The sequence below is a fragment of the Sorex fumeus genome, unplaced genomic scaffold, assembly GCF_029834395.1.
Source record: "Sorex fumeus unplaced genomic scaffold, SorFum_2.1 ptg000042l, whole genome shotgun sequence".
Taxonomy (NCBI): domain Eukaryota; kingdom Metazoa; phylum Chordata; class Mammalia; order Eulipotyphla; family Soricidae; genus Sorex; species Sorex fumeus.
Genome location: NW_026606099.1, coordinates 1,443,368 through 1,455,717, shown reverse-complemented (window position 1 = coordinate 1,455,717; position 12,350 = coordinate 1,443,368). Strand labels below are relative to the sequence as shown.

Sequence of the window (12,350 nt, the reverse complement as noted above, 5' to 3'; positions counted from 1 at the left end):
TATATTATAAAGCACTTGGTAAATCACTGCATTATAATAAAAAAAAAATTTTTAATTCGACAAGATCTTGGGGGATGGAGATGGGACCACACTCATCAGTTTTCAGGGCTTACTGAGCTCAGGGGTCACTCTTAGCAGTAATCAGGATATAATAATCTAGTGCCAAGGATTAAACATGTATGGGTTATATGCTACAAGTTATATGCAAGGTAAATGCCTTAACCCTGTATTCCCTCTCTCTAGTTAAGACTGACAGAACTACTGCTTCTCAAATTTCTGAAATTCATGGATCATACTTTTAAAAATGTATACTGGGCTCCCAACTTTTTATAATATTCCAACCAGCTTGCAGACCAAAACTTCTCATCACTAACAAGTTGTAGAACAGTGCTTGACTGCAGTTCATATCTTAAATAGTATTAATCTAAAATCTAGACTCTAAGTGATCTCTAAGATTAACTTTTTTGTTGCAGTGTCTGTATTCAAAAGTAGGTCTTAGGCATGCAACACATGCATTCCAGGGACTGGACAATAGCACAGCGGGTAGGAAACTCCCAGCAATACATAGGGTCTCCCAAGTCCACCTGAGAGCAGGGCCAAGAATAAGTCCTGATCACCACCAGGTGTAGCCCCAAACCAAAATGAAATAAAAACAAAATTGACTTTCTAATAGAACTTTTCCTCCCTTCACATTCCCATCCAAAACTGTACTGATACAGGCAAAAGTTTACCAAAAACTTCCACTTAACAAGAAAATGGATAATTAGTACTGTTTTTTTTTTGCATAGGATATTATCAGTATAGTCTGCTCTAAACTTAAACAGATTGGTACAACTGGTGACAATAACTGTAAGTGTAAGTTCTGCTGATCACGATCACGGACTTTGTCAGCCGCCTTTGGTCAAAGAAACCTCAAGCCCCACAGGCACTCTTCAGTTCCTAACCCCAGATCTCTGCCTCATTCATGATCTTTTCAGCACCTCCATGTTCCCCCTTGGGTCAATGCAAATGTTACAGTTTGTGCATATTGTTTTACTTAGTTAGGTTATGTATGTTTTCATATACTGAGACCTTTTCTGTTGTTTCTGGGACCCCTGCAGCACCTGGATTGACTTAAGTTCACTCATCTGTATCTTCAGTCCTGAAATATTATGTAATAAGGGAACTACTTCAGGAGTATTTGATCTATTTCTAATAAATAAATGGGAAGCAGAGGGGCCAAAAGGCTGTGTTTGCTTATACACGGCCAAGCCTAGTTCTATCCCTAGCAACACTTAGGTGGTCCCCTAAGTACCACCAGGGGTCACTTCTGAGCAGAGAACAAGAAATAGCCCCTGAGCAGTACCAGGTATGGCCCAGCAATAGCACAGGGCTGGAGCGATAGCACAGTGGTAGGACATTTGCTTTCTGCACAGCCAGCCCGGTGGAGTCGAGCCGGGTTCGATTCCTCCGCCCCTCTTGGAAAGCCCAGCAAGCTACCGAGAGTATCTTGGCCGCACAGCAAAGCCTGGCAAGCTACCCGTGATGTATTCAATATGCCAAACACAATAACAACAAATCTCAAGATGAAGACGTTACTGGGCCCGCTCGAGCAAAGCCTGGCAAGCTACCCGTGATGTATTCAATATGCCAAACACAATAACAACAAATCTCAAAATGGAGACGTTACTGGGCCCGCTCGAGCAAATCGATGATCAACGGGAGGACAGTGTTTGTTTGACAGTGACACTTTCAAGTTACAAATAAGAACTTGTAATATCAAAACTTACTCATGTTTATGGTACTTACTTTATAATATTTTAAAAACAAGGTATGTGGCCAGAGAGATAGCACAGCAGGTAGGGCTGACACAAATTTGATTCCTGGCACCTCAGATGGTACCCACAGACCACCAAAAGTGATCCCTGAGTGCAGAGTCAGGAGTAAGTCCTGAACAGTGCAGAGTGTGGCCCCAAAACAAACAAAATAGTCAGATACATTGAACGTTTTATATAGTGCGTAAGTTATAACTCAATAAGGCTGTTTAAAAACTAAAATTTAGGGGCTGGAACAATAGCACAGCGGGTAGGGCGTTTCCCTTGCACACGGCTGACCCAGGTTTGATTCCCAGCATCCCATATGGTCCCCTGAGCACCTACGGGTGTGACCCCAAAACAAAACCCCTAAAATTTAGGGGCTAAAGCAATAGTACAGTGGGTAGGTGCTTGCCTTGCACATGGCCAACCAGAAGTGATCCCTGAGCATCACTAAGTATGGCCCAAAAAAATTTAGGGGTTGGAGAGATAGTACAGTGGATGGGGTATTTGCCTTGCATGTGGCCGACACGGGTTCGATCCCCAGCATCCTATATGGATCTGGAGCCCTGCCAGGAGTGATTCCTGAGTACAGAGCCAGGAGTAAGCAAGGGGCACCACTCATATTGTAAATAATATAAAAAATATACAGAGACAGAGGTTACCTAGACAAGGAACAGATAATTATACTTGAGAAGAAATTTGTTGGGGAAACTGTAGCCACTTTCTAACATGTATCTTTTGGTACCTTGAGAATTGTGACTTTGCACATGACTTATCTATTTGAAAATTAATTTCTAAAAATCTTATTTTTCAGCGTTATTTTTAATAGTACCTGTCCAGCCTGCAAAGAAAAGACTGAACTAGAAGGCAGCTGGGATTGAGAAGGGATCACTAAGCCAATGATGGTTGGAGGGATCGCTTGGGATGGGAGATGTGTGCCGAAAGTAGATAAAGGACAAAAATGTTGGCCTCTCAGTATCTGTACTGCAAACCATAATGCCCAAAAGTAGAGAGAGAGAGAGAAAGAGGGAAATTGTCTGCCACAGAGGCAGGGGTAAGGGTGGGATGGGAGGTGGGGAGGGATATTGGGCACATTGGTGGTGGAAAATGTACATTGGTGGAGCGATGGGTGTTTGATCTTTGTACAGCTAAAATTCAAACATTCAAACTTTGTAACTATATCTCATGGTGATTCAATAATAAAAAAAAGACTGAACTGACCATACATTACATTTGACATTAATCATTTTTTGCCCTTTTGCTTTCTTCTACTTTACTACTCCTGAATTGATTAAAAACTTTTTCATGTTATCTTATGATACGTTTTAAACTTTTTGAAAGCAGATGCTATCTCTTAAAATATTCATCATGGGAATTCAAATTTATTTATTTTGGGGTCGCACCTGGTGATGCACAGGGTTACTCCTGGCTCATGCACTCAGGAATTACTCATGGTGGTGCTCGGGGAACCATAGCAAGATGGTGAGATGCTGGGAATCGAACCCGGGTCGGCCTCGTGCAAGTGCAAGGCAAACACCTTACCCACTGTGCTATTGCTCCAGCCCCGCCCCCCCCCCCTTTTTGCCTTTTGGATCACACTTGCTGATGCTCAGGGGTTACTCCTGGCTTTGCACTCAATAATTTCTCCTGGCGGTGTTCAGGGAACCATATAGGATGCTGGGAATCGAACCCAGGTTGGCTAAGTGCAAGGCAAACGCCCTACCTGCTGTGCTATCACTCCAGTCCCCAGAAATTTATTCTTAAGTGCTAACACAGTCAAAAGCATAAAGATACTGCAATAGGGGCCAGAGTGATAGTACAGCAGGTTTGGGATGTGGCTCACTGGTAAAGGGAAGTGCCTTGAATGTTTAAGGCCATGGTTTCAATTCACATACATATAAGAGAGAAGATACTGTTCAAGAGACTCAGTAACTTGCTTAAAAATATACAGCTGGGGAGATGGAGAGATAGTATAGCATGTAAAGTGCTTCCTTTGCACGTAGCTGACCCAGGTTTGATTTTCAGCGCCACAGAGGTACCCCCAAGCACTACCAGGAGCGATCCCAGAGCACAGAACCAAGAGTAATTCCTAAACACAGCTGGGTGTGCCCCCACCCCACTCTGGGCTGCAATAATGCAACTACAAAATAGTGAAGCTGATATACGCCAGTTCAGATCAGGTCTCTAACTTAAATCCAATCTTAACTACAAAGTAACAGCCTCCATTCTCATGCTCCTTTTCTCTCTTGCTTTCCACCCAATCCATTTTTTCTATATCCATTTTCCTTTCACCTCTTACCCATTCTCTCTCTCTCTCTGCTTTTTGGGTCACACCTGGCAATGCACAGGGGTTACTCTTGGCTCTGCACTCAGAAGTTGGGTGCTCAGGGGACCATATGGGATGCTGGGAATCAAACCTGGGTCGGCCGCGTGCAACGCCCTACCCGCTGTGCTATCTCTCCAGCCCACCCATACCCTCTCTTCTTGCTTCCTTTCTTCCACTAAGATTCTTCTTTCACTAAGATTTCTTCCACTCCTGACAGTGCTGGGGAACCAAATACAAACATACTCATTTCCATTCCTGGTATTGTATACGGTTCCCTATTCAAGCCAAGTGCCTTAATCCCTATACTAATCTCTCCAGTCCTACAATTTTTTTTTTTTTTGAATAAGGGCCACCCAGAGAACTCAACCTGATACTATAGGTCAGATGGGTCAATGCAGTGTCAAGGCAGTTGTTTGGGATGGATGGTGCTTGGGGACCACACAGCCACATTATGTAAGGTTATAGGGGCCATAGGTGCCAGGGACTGAACTCGGGGCTCTGAGCATCCTAGGCATATGCTCTACCACTTGAGCAATCTCCCCAGGCCCTACAAATACTCTGGGTGGATCACTACTTTTTTTTCCAGGTCTTGCATGCTCATTCACTTGACAAAGAATATTCACTGTCTATCAGACATTATCTTACATACAGGAACATAATATAAAATAGACTTGAAATCCAACCCACATGGAGCTTACTAGTATGGATATTTTTAGCAGATTATTCATAACAAGCAATACAAAATTATTTAGGGCATGCTTTTGGGGCAGGCTTAGGTGGTAGTTGCAAAATTTGAAATAATGGTGGTGGGAAGGTGTAATGGTGGTGGGATTGGTGCTGGCATATTAAATGTAACAAATTATTGTTAACAATTTTATATTAAAAAACTAGTATGGGAATAAGACAATCATGTTAAATTTTTTCTTTGTAAAATGTTTAATTTTTTAATAAAAGAGGGCCCTATGATCACATTGTGGGGGAGGTTGGGGTACACATGCAGTGCTCAGGGTTTATTCCTGGCTCTGAGCTCAGGGACCACTTCTGGCATGTTCATATGCAGTGCTAGGGATTGTACCATGGTCAGCCACATGTAAGGCAAATAAACCAATATATTCTCGCTGGACCCTATGAACACATTTTTTAAAAAGTGTCTAGACCCCAGTTCAAAATCAAGCACTACATGCTCTCCTGAACATCACCTAGAATGACCCCAAAGCACAGAGCCAGTAGTCCCTAAGTATTATAGGGTATAATCCCAATCTTCCCGCCCCCCCCCCCAAAAAAAGGGAGGTATGTGTCTTCCCCCAAAGACAAGGGAGATGGATCAAAGTGTTGGGAGTACACTGCATGAGGAAATCCTGGTTTTGATGGCCAGCATTGCATGGTCCTCCAAGAACTGTCAGGAGTTAGCCCTCTAGCACCTAGCACTACAAGTAGTCTCTGAGCACTCATTGGTATGACTGAAAAAAAAAATTTTTTTTAGTGGTATGGTCCAGATACAAACATCATTCTGGAACGTGTAAAAGTTATGTCTCAAAGTCTTCACACTTTCATTTTTCACTGAATAAGTAAACTATGGTATTTTCATTTTTCAGACAGTTATGGTTTGGGGGGAATTCAAGTCTTACACTTGCAAATAAAAGAGAAAAACATAGGATGGATCAAGCTTTGACACTTCAGGTGCCCCTAGAGAGCTCTGAATTTACAGATGCTACAAGGCATATAAGTGGTATGGGATAGACCGTCTATATTGCTATTTGTTTGACTCAGTGGTATTTTCCTGCTTGCCAGTTACTGCATCACACATGGTCCCCAGAACCCTGCCAGGAGTGATCTCTGAACACAGAGACTAGGAGTAAGCCTAGCACAGCCAGCAGTGGTCCCAAAACTAATAATAATAATAATAATAATAATAATAATAATAATAATGCCTAACTGATACAAAAGGGCAATTAGCAGTTAACTGAACAAAGATCTGGGGACAGAGGTGGCAGGAGCCAAGTGTGAATAAAGGTCTGGATTCTGGGGTTGGGAGCGATAGTACAGCGGGTAAGGCGTTTGCCATGCATGCAGCTGACCAGGGTTTGATTGCTGGCATCCCATTATGGTCCGCCAAGCACCACCACAATAATTTCTGAGGCAGAACCAGGAGTCACACCTGAGCATCACTGGGTGTGACCCAAAAAAAAAGTATGGATACTAAGGTAAGAGAGGAAATAAGGCAAAGTGATTTTTTTTTTGCCTTTTTTGGGTCACACCCAGCGAAACTCAGGGGTCACTCCTGGCTCTGCACTCCTGGCAATGCTTGGGGGACCATATGGGATGTCGGGGATCGAACCCGCATGCAAGGCAAACGCCCTACCCGCTGTGCTATCGCTCCGGCCCCCAAAGTGATTTTTTAAATCACCCCAGCCCCCACAAAGTGATTAAGAACATGAATTTTGAAAAGATTGCCAGGACCTGAGCATCACTTATTAACTAGGTGACTTAGGACAAGTTAATTAATCTGAGGCTATTTTTCTCATTTTGAAATAAAAATAATCAACACATTTACGTTATAAGCTTAAATGAGTTACTGTATGTAAACAGTTTCCAGCAGTGCCACATAATAAATGCTAGTTAAGTATTAGCAATTACTGGACACACATACTGAGGAATGAAAAACAACAAAGTCACAGTAGTGGGAAAGTGAGAAATTAAATTGCAGAGACTGGCAGGGACATAATTAAAAAGTTTTAAATAAGGGGACTGGGGATATGACTCAGTGGCAGAGTACAAATCTTTTCCATATGGACAAGCTTTTTGCCCTGGGTCCAATTCAAGGCACCACAGAAACAACATAGGTGTGGCGAGGAAACCCAGAGAACAGCTGGGTATAGTACAAAAAACAACAAAACAAAAACCCAGCAACAAAGATTGGGGCCAGAGGGCAGGGCATTTGCCTTCAGCTGACTCTTAACTTCAATGCCCAGGATCCCTTATACCTTCAAAGCAGAGAGCCAGGAGTTAAGTCCTAAGCATCACCATGTGCTGCTCAAAAGCAAAACAAACAAAACGAAAAGGCTGTAAGAGAGGCAGGGTTTACTGTAATAATTACTCATGGGACTAGGAAGATCAATGGGAAACTCCAGGTTTGATCCCAGCACACGGTCCCCAGAACCATCAAGAACAACCTGCAAGAACCAACAGGTGTGACCCCAAATCATCATCATATCCAGGTCGGGGCTGTGGCACTTGCTTTTCAAGTTTAGAGGCTCTGGATTAGATCCCAGCCTTGGCATACCCTTCAGCACCCCTAAATGTGGCCTTCCGATAACAATAAAAAGTTGGGGACTGAGAGGTTACAACGCAGTGACTTAAAAGTGCCTCCCTTGTAAGTGTAATGCCATCAAATTCAATCCCAGTTGCTACAACCTGTTCTGAGAAAGGTCTGAACATCTCTAATTGGAGTTTTGTTCTGTTTTGTTTGGGGACCTCACCCTTTGGTGCTAGGATGAGAAGGGGGTGGAGGGAGATATCTCTAGATATGTGCTCAGGGATTGCTCCTATGATTAAAAACTGGGTCAACCATATGCAAGGCAGACCCCGGTATTATAAATATGGCTGCAGAAAAATTGGTGTGGAAGAAACGCAAAGGGTACAACCCCCCTGTAAGGACCAAAACTAAGAAAGATGTGTGATCACCAAGGACAGGAAGTATGACCCCTAGGTAGCATTATAACCAAAGTGTATGAGAGGCTAAGGAGTGTGACCCACAAAGGACAGTAGCTAAGTACTGTGAGCAACAAAGTCAGGCATGTGTATGTGACCTCAGGTAATCAGAGTAGCAACAACTTTAGCTAAAGAAAGAGAAAAAACCCTAGGCCATTAAATTCCCCATCCCCATGCCAGACCACACCTTTCATAAATTAAAGTCAGTTTGTGATGTTTCTTTCTAATCTATGTTCAGCTACCAACAAATAAACACTTTATGTTTCAGTATTCCAAATGTCTCACTGTTCTCATCAGTACTAGTCCACCTTTACTCTTCTGCAGTAGTTCCTTTCTCACCACTGATTTGGAAATCTAATACTTTTACAATTTACAATTCAAAATTCAACAAAATTTACTACAATTTCATTTCCACATTTTCACTCACACCTTTTTTTCCTGCACTCAGGAATTACTCCTGGCAGTACCTGGGGGACCATATGGGATGTCAGGGATTGAATCCAGGTCAGCCACATGCAAGGCAAACACTGTACCCGCTATACAATTGCTCCAGCCCCATAATTCATATCTCTTTCCAAGTAAAATGATGCCATTTCCACAAGCACTGTATATAGCACTGTCCTCCTGTTGTTCATCAATTTGCTCGAGCGGGCACAGTAACGTCTCTGTTGTGAGACTTGTTGTTACTGTGTTTGGCATATCGAATATGTCACGGGTAGCTTGCCGGGCTCTGCGAGATGGGCGGAGGAATCGGACTCAGGTTGGCCAAGTTGACTGCGTGTAAGGCAAACACCCTACTGCTGTGCTATCGCTCCAGCTCTATTTCTATTTCTATTGCTCCAGTTCTATTTCCATAAAATCTTCAGAAATTTGTAGTTGATGCAGATTGACATTACAATTCAGGTAACATTTTTTCATCTTACTTTAGCACAGCGGGTAGGGCGTTTGCCTTACACGTGGCCGACCAGGGTTCGATTTCTCTGTCCCTCTCAGAGAGCCAGGGAAGCTACCGAGAGTATCCCGCCCGCACAGCAAAGCCTGGCAAGCTTCCCATAGCATATTCGATATGCCAAAAACAGTAACAATACCAGTCCTCACAAGTGGAAATGTCACCAAATGGATGCAGCAAGGGGATGACAAGTGATACTTTAGAACCTATTCTTTCAGTCTGTGATCCTATCCTAAAGCCTTAAATTCTCTTTGTAATGATAGAAACAGCCAAAGAGGTTGGGCTACTTCCAGTAATACTTGACACCACAGTGTGAGCTTGACAGTTAAGTGCTCAGGTCAGGCAGTGCTGAGGAACTACTAGGGTTACAGATGGGGATGTTCTGGAGAGTCGTGCAGCACCACGGGGTGAACTCTGGGCTGGTTTTCCATTCCTTCCCAGACTCCTTATAAGAAGTTTTAAGGGCTAGAGTAACAGTACAGTAGGTAGGCCGACTACCTTGCATGTGACCAATCTGGGTTTGATCTTCACACTACATATGGATCTTCACACTACACACCAGGACTACTCCTGAATCAGGAGTAAATCTGAGATAGCTCAGAAGGGGTGGAAAACTGGGCCAGAGTTCAATCCCTGGTGCTGCATGACTCTCCCACACAGGTGTGGCCCCAAAACAAAATCAAATCAAAGAATATTTAAAAGAGATAAAATCCTAAGTCAACCCAAAGGTCAGGATCACTCCATCAAAAGGAACAGTGAAATCAAATATTAAATGTCCTTGAAGTCAGAATTAAAGGCATGGGTTCTTAATTAGAGAGAGGTCCATGGACTCCTCGGGCTACAAACTTCTATGAAGCCCTCAAATTTCATACAAAGTACATGTACAAGCCTTTTTCGAGGGTCCATACCTTTCATCAGTTTCAAAAAGATCTGTGACCTCCAAAAGGTTAAGAGGTTGCTCTAGAGAAAAAGCAAAGATAAGCAATGGTGATTGCAGCACTGTCCTCCTGTTGTTCATCTATTTGCTCGAGTGGGCACCAGTTACGTCTCCATTGTGAGACTTGTTACTGTTTTAAGCGTATCGAATATGCCACGGGGAGCTTGCCAGGCTCTGCTGTACGGGCGGGATATTCTTCTCGTTATCTTGCCGGGCTCCCCGGGTCAGCCGTGTGCAAGACAAACACCCTACCTGCTGTGCTATTGTTCCAGCCCAAGCCATGGTGATTATGAGAGTGAATCCTTTTTCTAGACTGTCTAGAGCACTTCATGTTCTCTTAAGATTATAATATCTGAAATTAGGTCAGAAGATCTTATTCAATCAATTTTAATATAGCCCTTAATATATACAGATTTTATGGCAGCACTACATAAACAAACATAAAGTCTTTATAAGGCTTCTGACTTACTCCAGTGGCTTCAAGAACAGAGATGATAAGAAATATTCAATACTCCTACTCCAATTTTTATAGGAATATAAAATTTTTCAAAAATTCCTTTTCTGATTGTTTCATAACATACAAAAATGTATAGTAAGCCCTCACTTTATGTGGCGGGTTCTTAGAAACCGTGACTTTAAGCATCGGAGAAATGTAATACAGCAGGCAGAGCACTTGACTCATACACTTGGGTTAGGTCTCTGGTACCACCTTGACACTATTTAAGATCCCTAGAGCATGGCCAGGAGTGATCCCTGACAGTCAGGAGTAAGCCCCGAGCACTGGGTGTGGTCCCAAAACCAAACAAACAGAAAACCGAGACTTTAAGTGCAACATGGCAAAGTACCAAAGTAAGTCCAGAAAAACTTAACTTTTCATTCAGTGTTCTCTCAAGATTACAAAGATTAAGATGTAGTTCAAGGAGCTGCTCTTCGGTAATATATCTTATTTAAGACTACATAGACTGGTGGTGGTTGTTAAATTGTTTGTTTTGTTTTGCTTGTTGGGTCACACCTGGGGATGCACAGGGGTTACTCCTGGCGGTGCTTGGGGAACCCTATGGGATGCTGGGGGGACAGCAGCACGCAAGGCAAATGCCCTACCCGCTGTGCTATTGCTCCAGCCCCCAATTGTTTGGTTTTTATTGAGATCCTGTAAACTGTTTAACTCTATTACATTAGAAGACTGTTAATATAAGCTACACATTCAGGGTCACCAAGTAAAAAAAAAAAAGTAAACCCCAGGAAAAATACAAAACCCCACTAGAATAGTTTTGAATCCAAGTGTAGATCTATAAACATTCACAGAAAGGCTCAATGTGAGTTAAAAAAAAATGGCTAAAGGCGTCTACCTACCCTTATTTTCCTTACGAGTTTTCTTAAAGCTCTTCAAGCTTTAAAGGCATTACGTTTCAGCTCTGGCTAACTCAGCCTGGTTTTTCCAAAGTTCCCCGGAATGATGTGACTAAAACATGATGGGAAAACTGCCCGTGAAACCACAATGTATAGCTAATCACAATACTCTCTTAATTCACCCTAAAAAACAAACCTACGCTTCTCTTTGAGGAAAAAAGACCGATCTGAACGTGGGCAACGCTTCCCAGGAGTTGCAGACCTGACTTTCAAAGCTGTAACAGAGTGTCACCCAGCGGTGACACCAGGAGATGCAGGGCAGGGGACCCTGGGCCGCAGGAGAGGAGCGAGCATCCCAAACCCGGAACGGCTTTGCCCACTCGTGCGGCCCGGGGTGGCTCTCCGGCACCGAGGGGTCCGGCCGGAACCAGGCGGGTGGGGGAGGGGGGACGCGGGGGACCCGCGCGAGGCATCCCACAACTTCTACGTCGGGGTCTGCCTGCACTTCCAACTCTTCACGTCCCCCTTACGAGGGCGCGTGAACCCACGTTTCGTGGAGGAGGCCTCATTCCAAGTTCGCCCGGGAGGTTTGCCCCCAAGTTCAAAAAAGACCAAGCATTTTTTTTTCCCGCGGAAGGGCTCGACAAGCAGAAAGACATCAAGGTGCCACTTGCAAACGGGAACAACAGACAGGAAAGCAAGAAGCCCGGGGAGAAAAGGGGTTTTCTCGGGCAGGGCAAGGAGCTCAAGAGGGGAGCACTGACGTAACGCGGCCCCGGCGAGAACCCCAGGGAAGTGCAACTTCCACAACCAGGTGAGGAGAGGGGACTGACGGCACAACCATGAAGGGGGCCAACACTGCGAGGACAGGCACTGAAAGTACACCGAAAGAAACGGAAAACCCAGGAAGGCGTAGCGGGGAGCGAAGGGGAAGCACAAAAGAGCAGAACTAGGCTGGGAGCTGAAAAAACGAAGTGGAAAAGCCTGCGAAGAGTTCACGTGGGAAAAGGCGCATGCTGCCCGGCAGAATTCAGTCCCCACAAAAGCCCAAGTCAGTCCTAAGCCCCCGTCCCCGGTACCTTCAGCTTATGCAGCTCCACCGTCTCCGTCGCCATCTTGCTGCCCCCCCCACGCCCGCAGCCTCCGCCTCCGAGAGCTCCCGCCTAGGGCAGGCAGCCCGGGCTAACCAATCGCTGCCACTTTTACTCCACCTCAAACCATCGGCTCCTCCCATTAGCCGACAGCGGGCGTCGCTCTCTCGCCTCTACACCCCTTTCTCCA

At 44.3% G+C, this 12,350-nt stretch overlaps 1 protein-coding gene across 1 annotated transcript in view; it reads right to left on the bottom strand.

The window, feature by feature from the left end:
• SARNP (SAP domain containing ribonucleoprotein) overlaps nucleotides 1–12,201 on the bottom strand; it is a 52,284-nt gene extending 40,083 nt beyond the window's left edge. The window contains exon 1 of the mRNA XM_056120047.1: nucleotides 12,149–12,201. Within this exon, the coding sequence (XP_055976022.1) occupies nucleotides 12,149–12,184 (36 nt within the window). The 5' untranslated portion in view covers nucleotides 12,185–12,201. The remainder of the gene's footprint in view (nucleotides 1–12,148) is intronic.
• Between the last annotated feature and the right edge of the window lie 149 nt (nucleotides 12,202–12,350).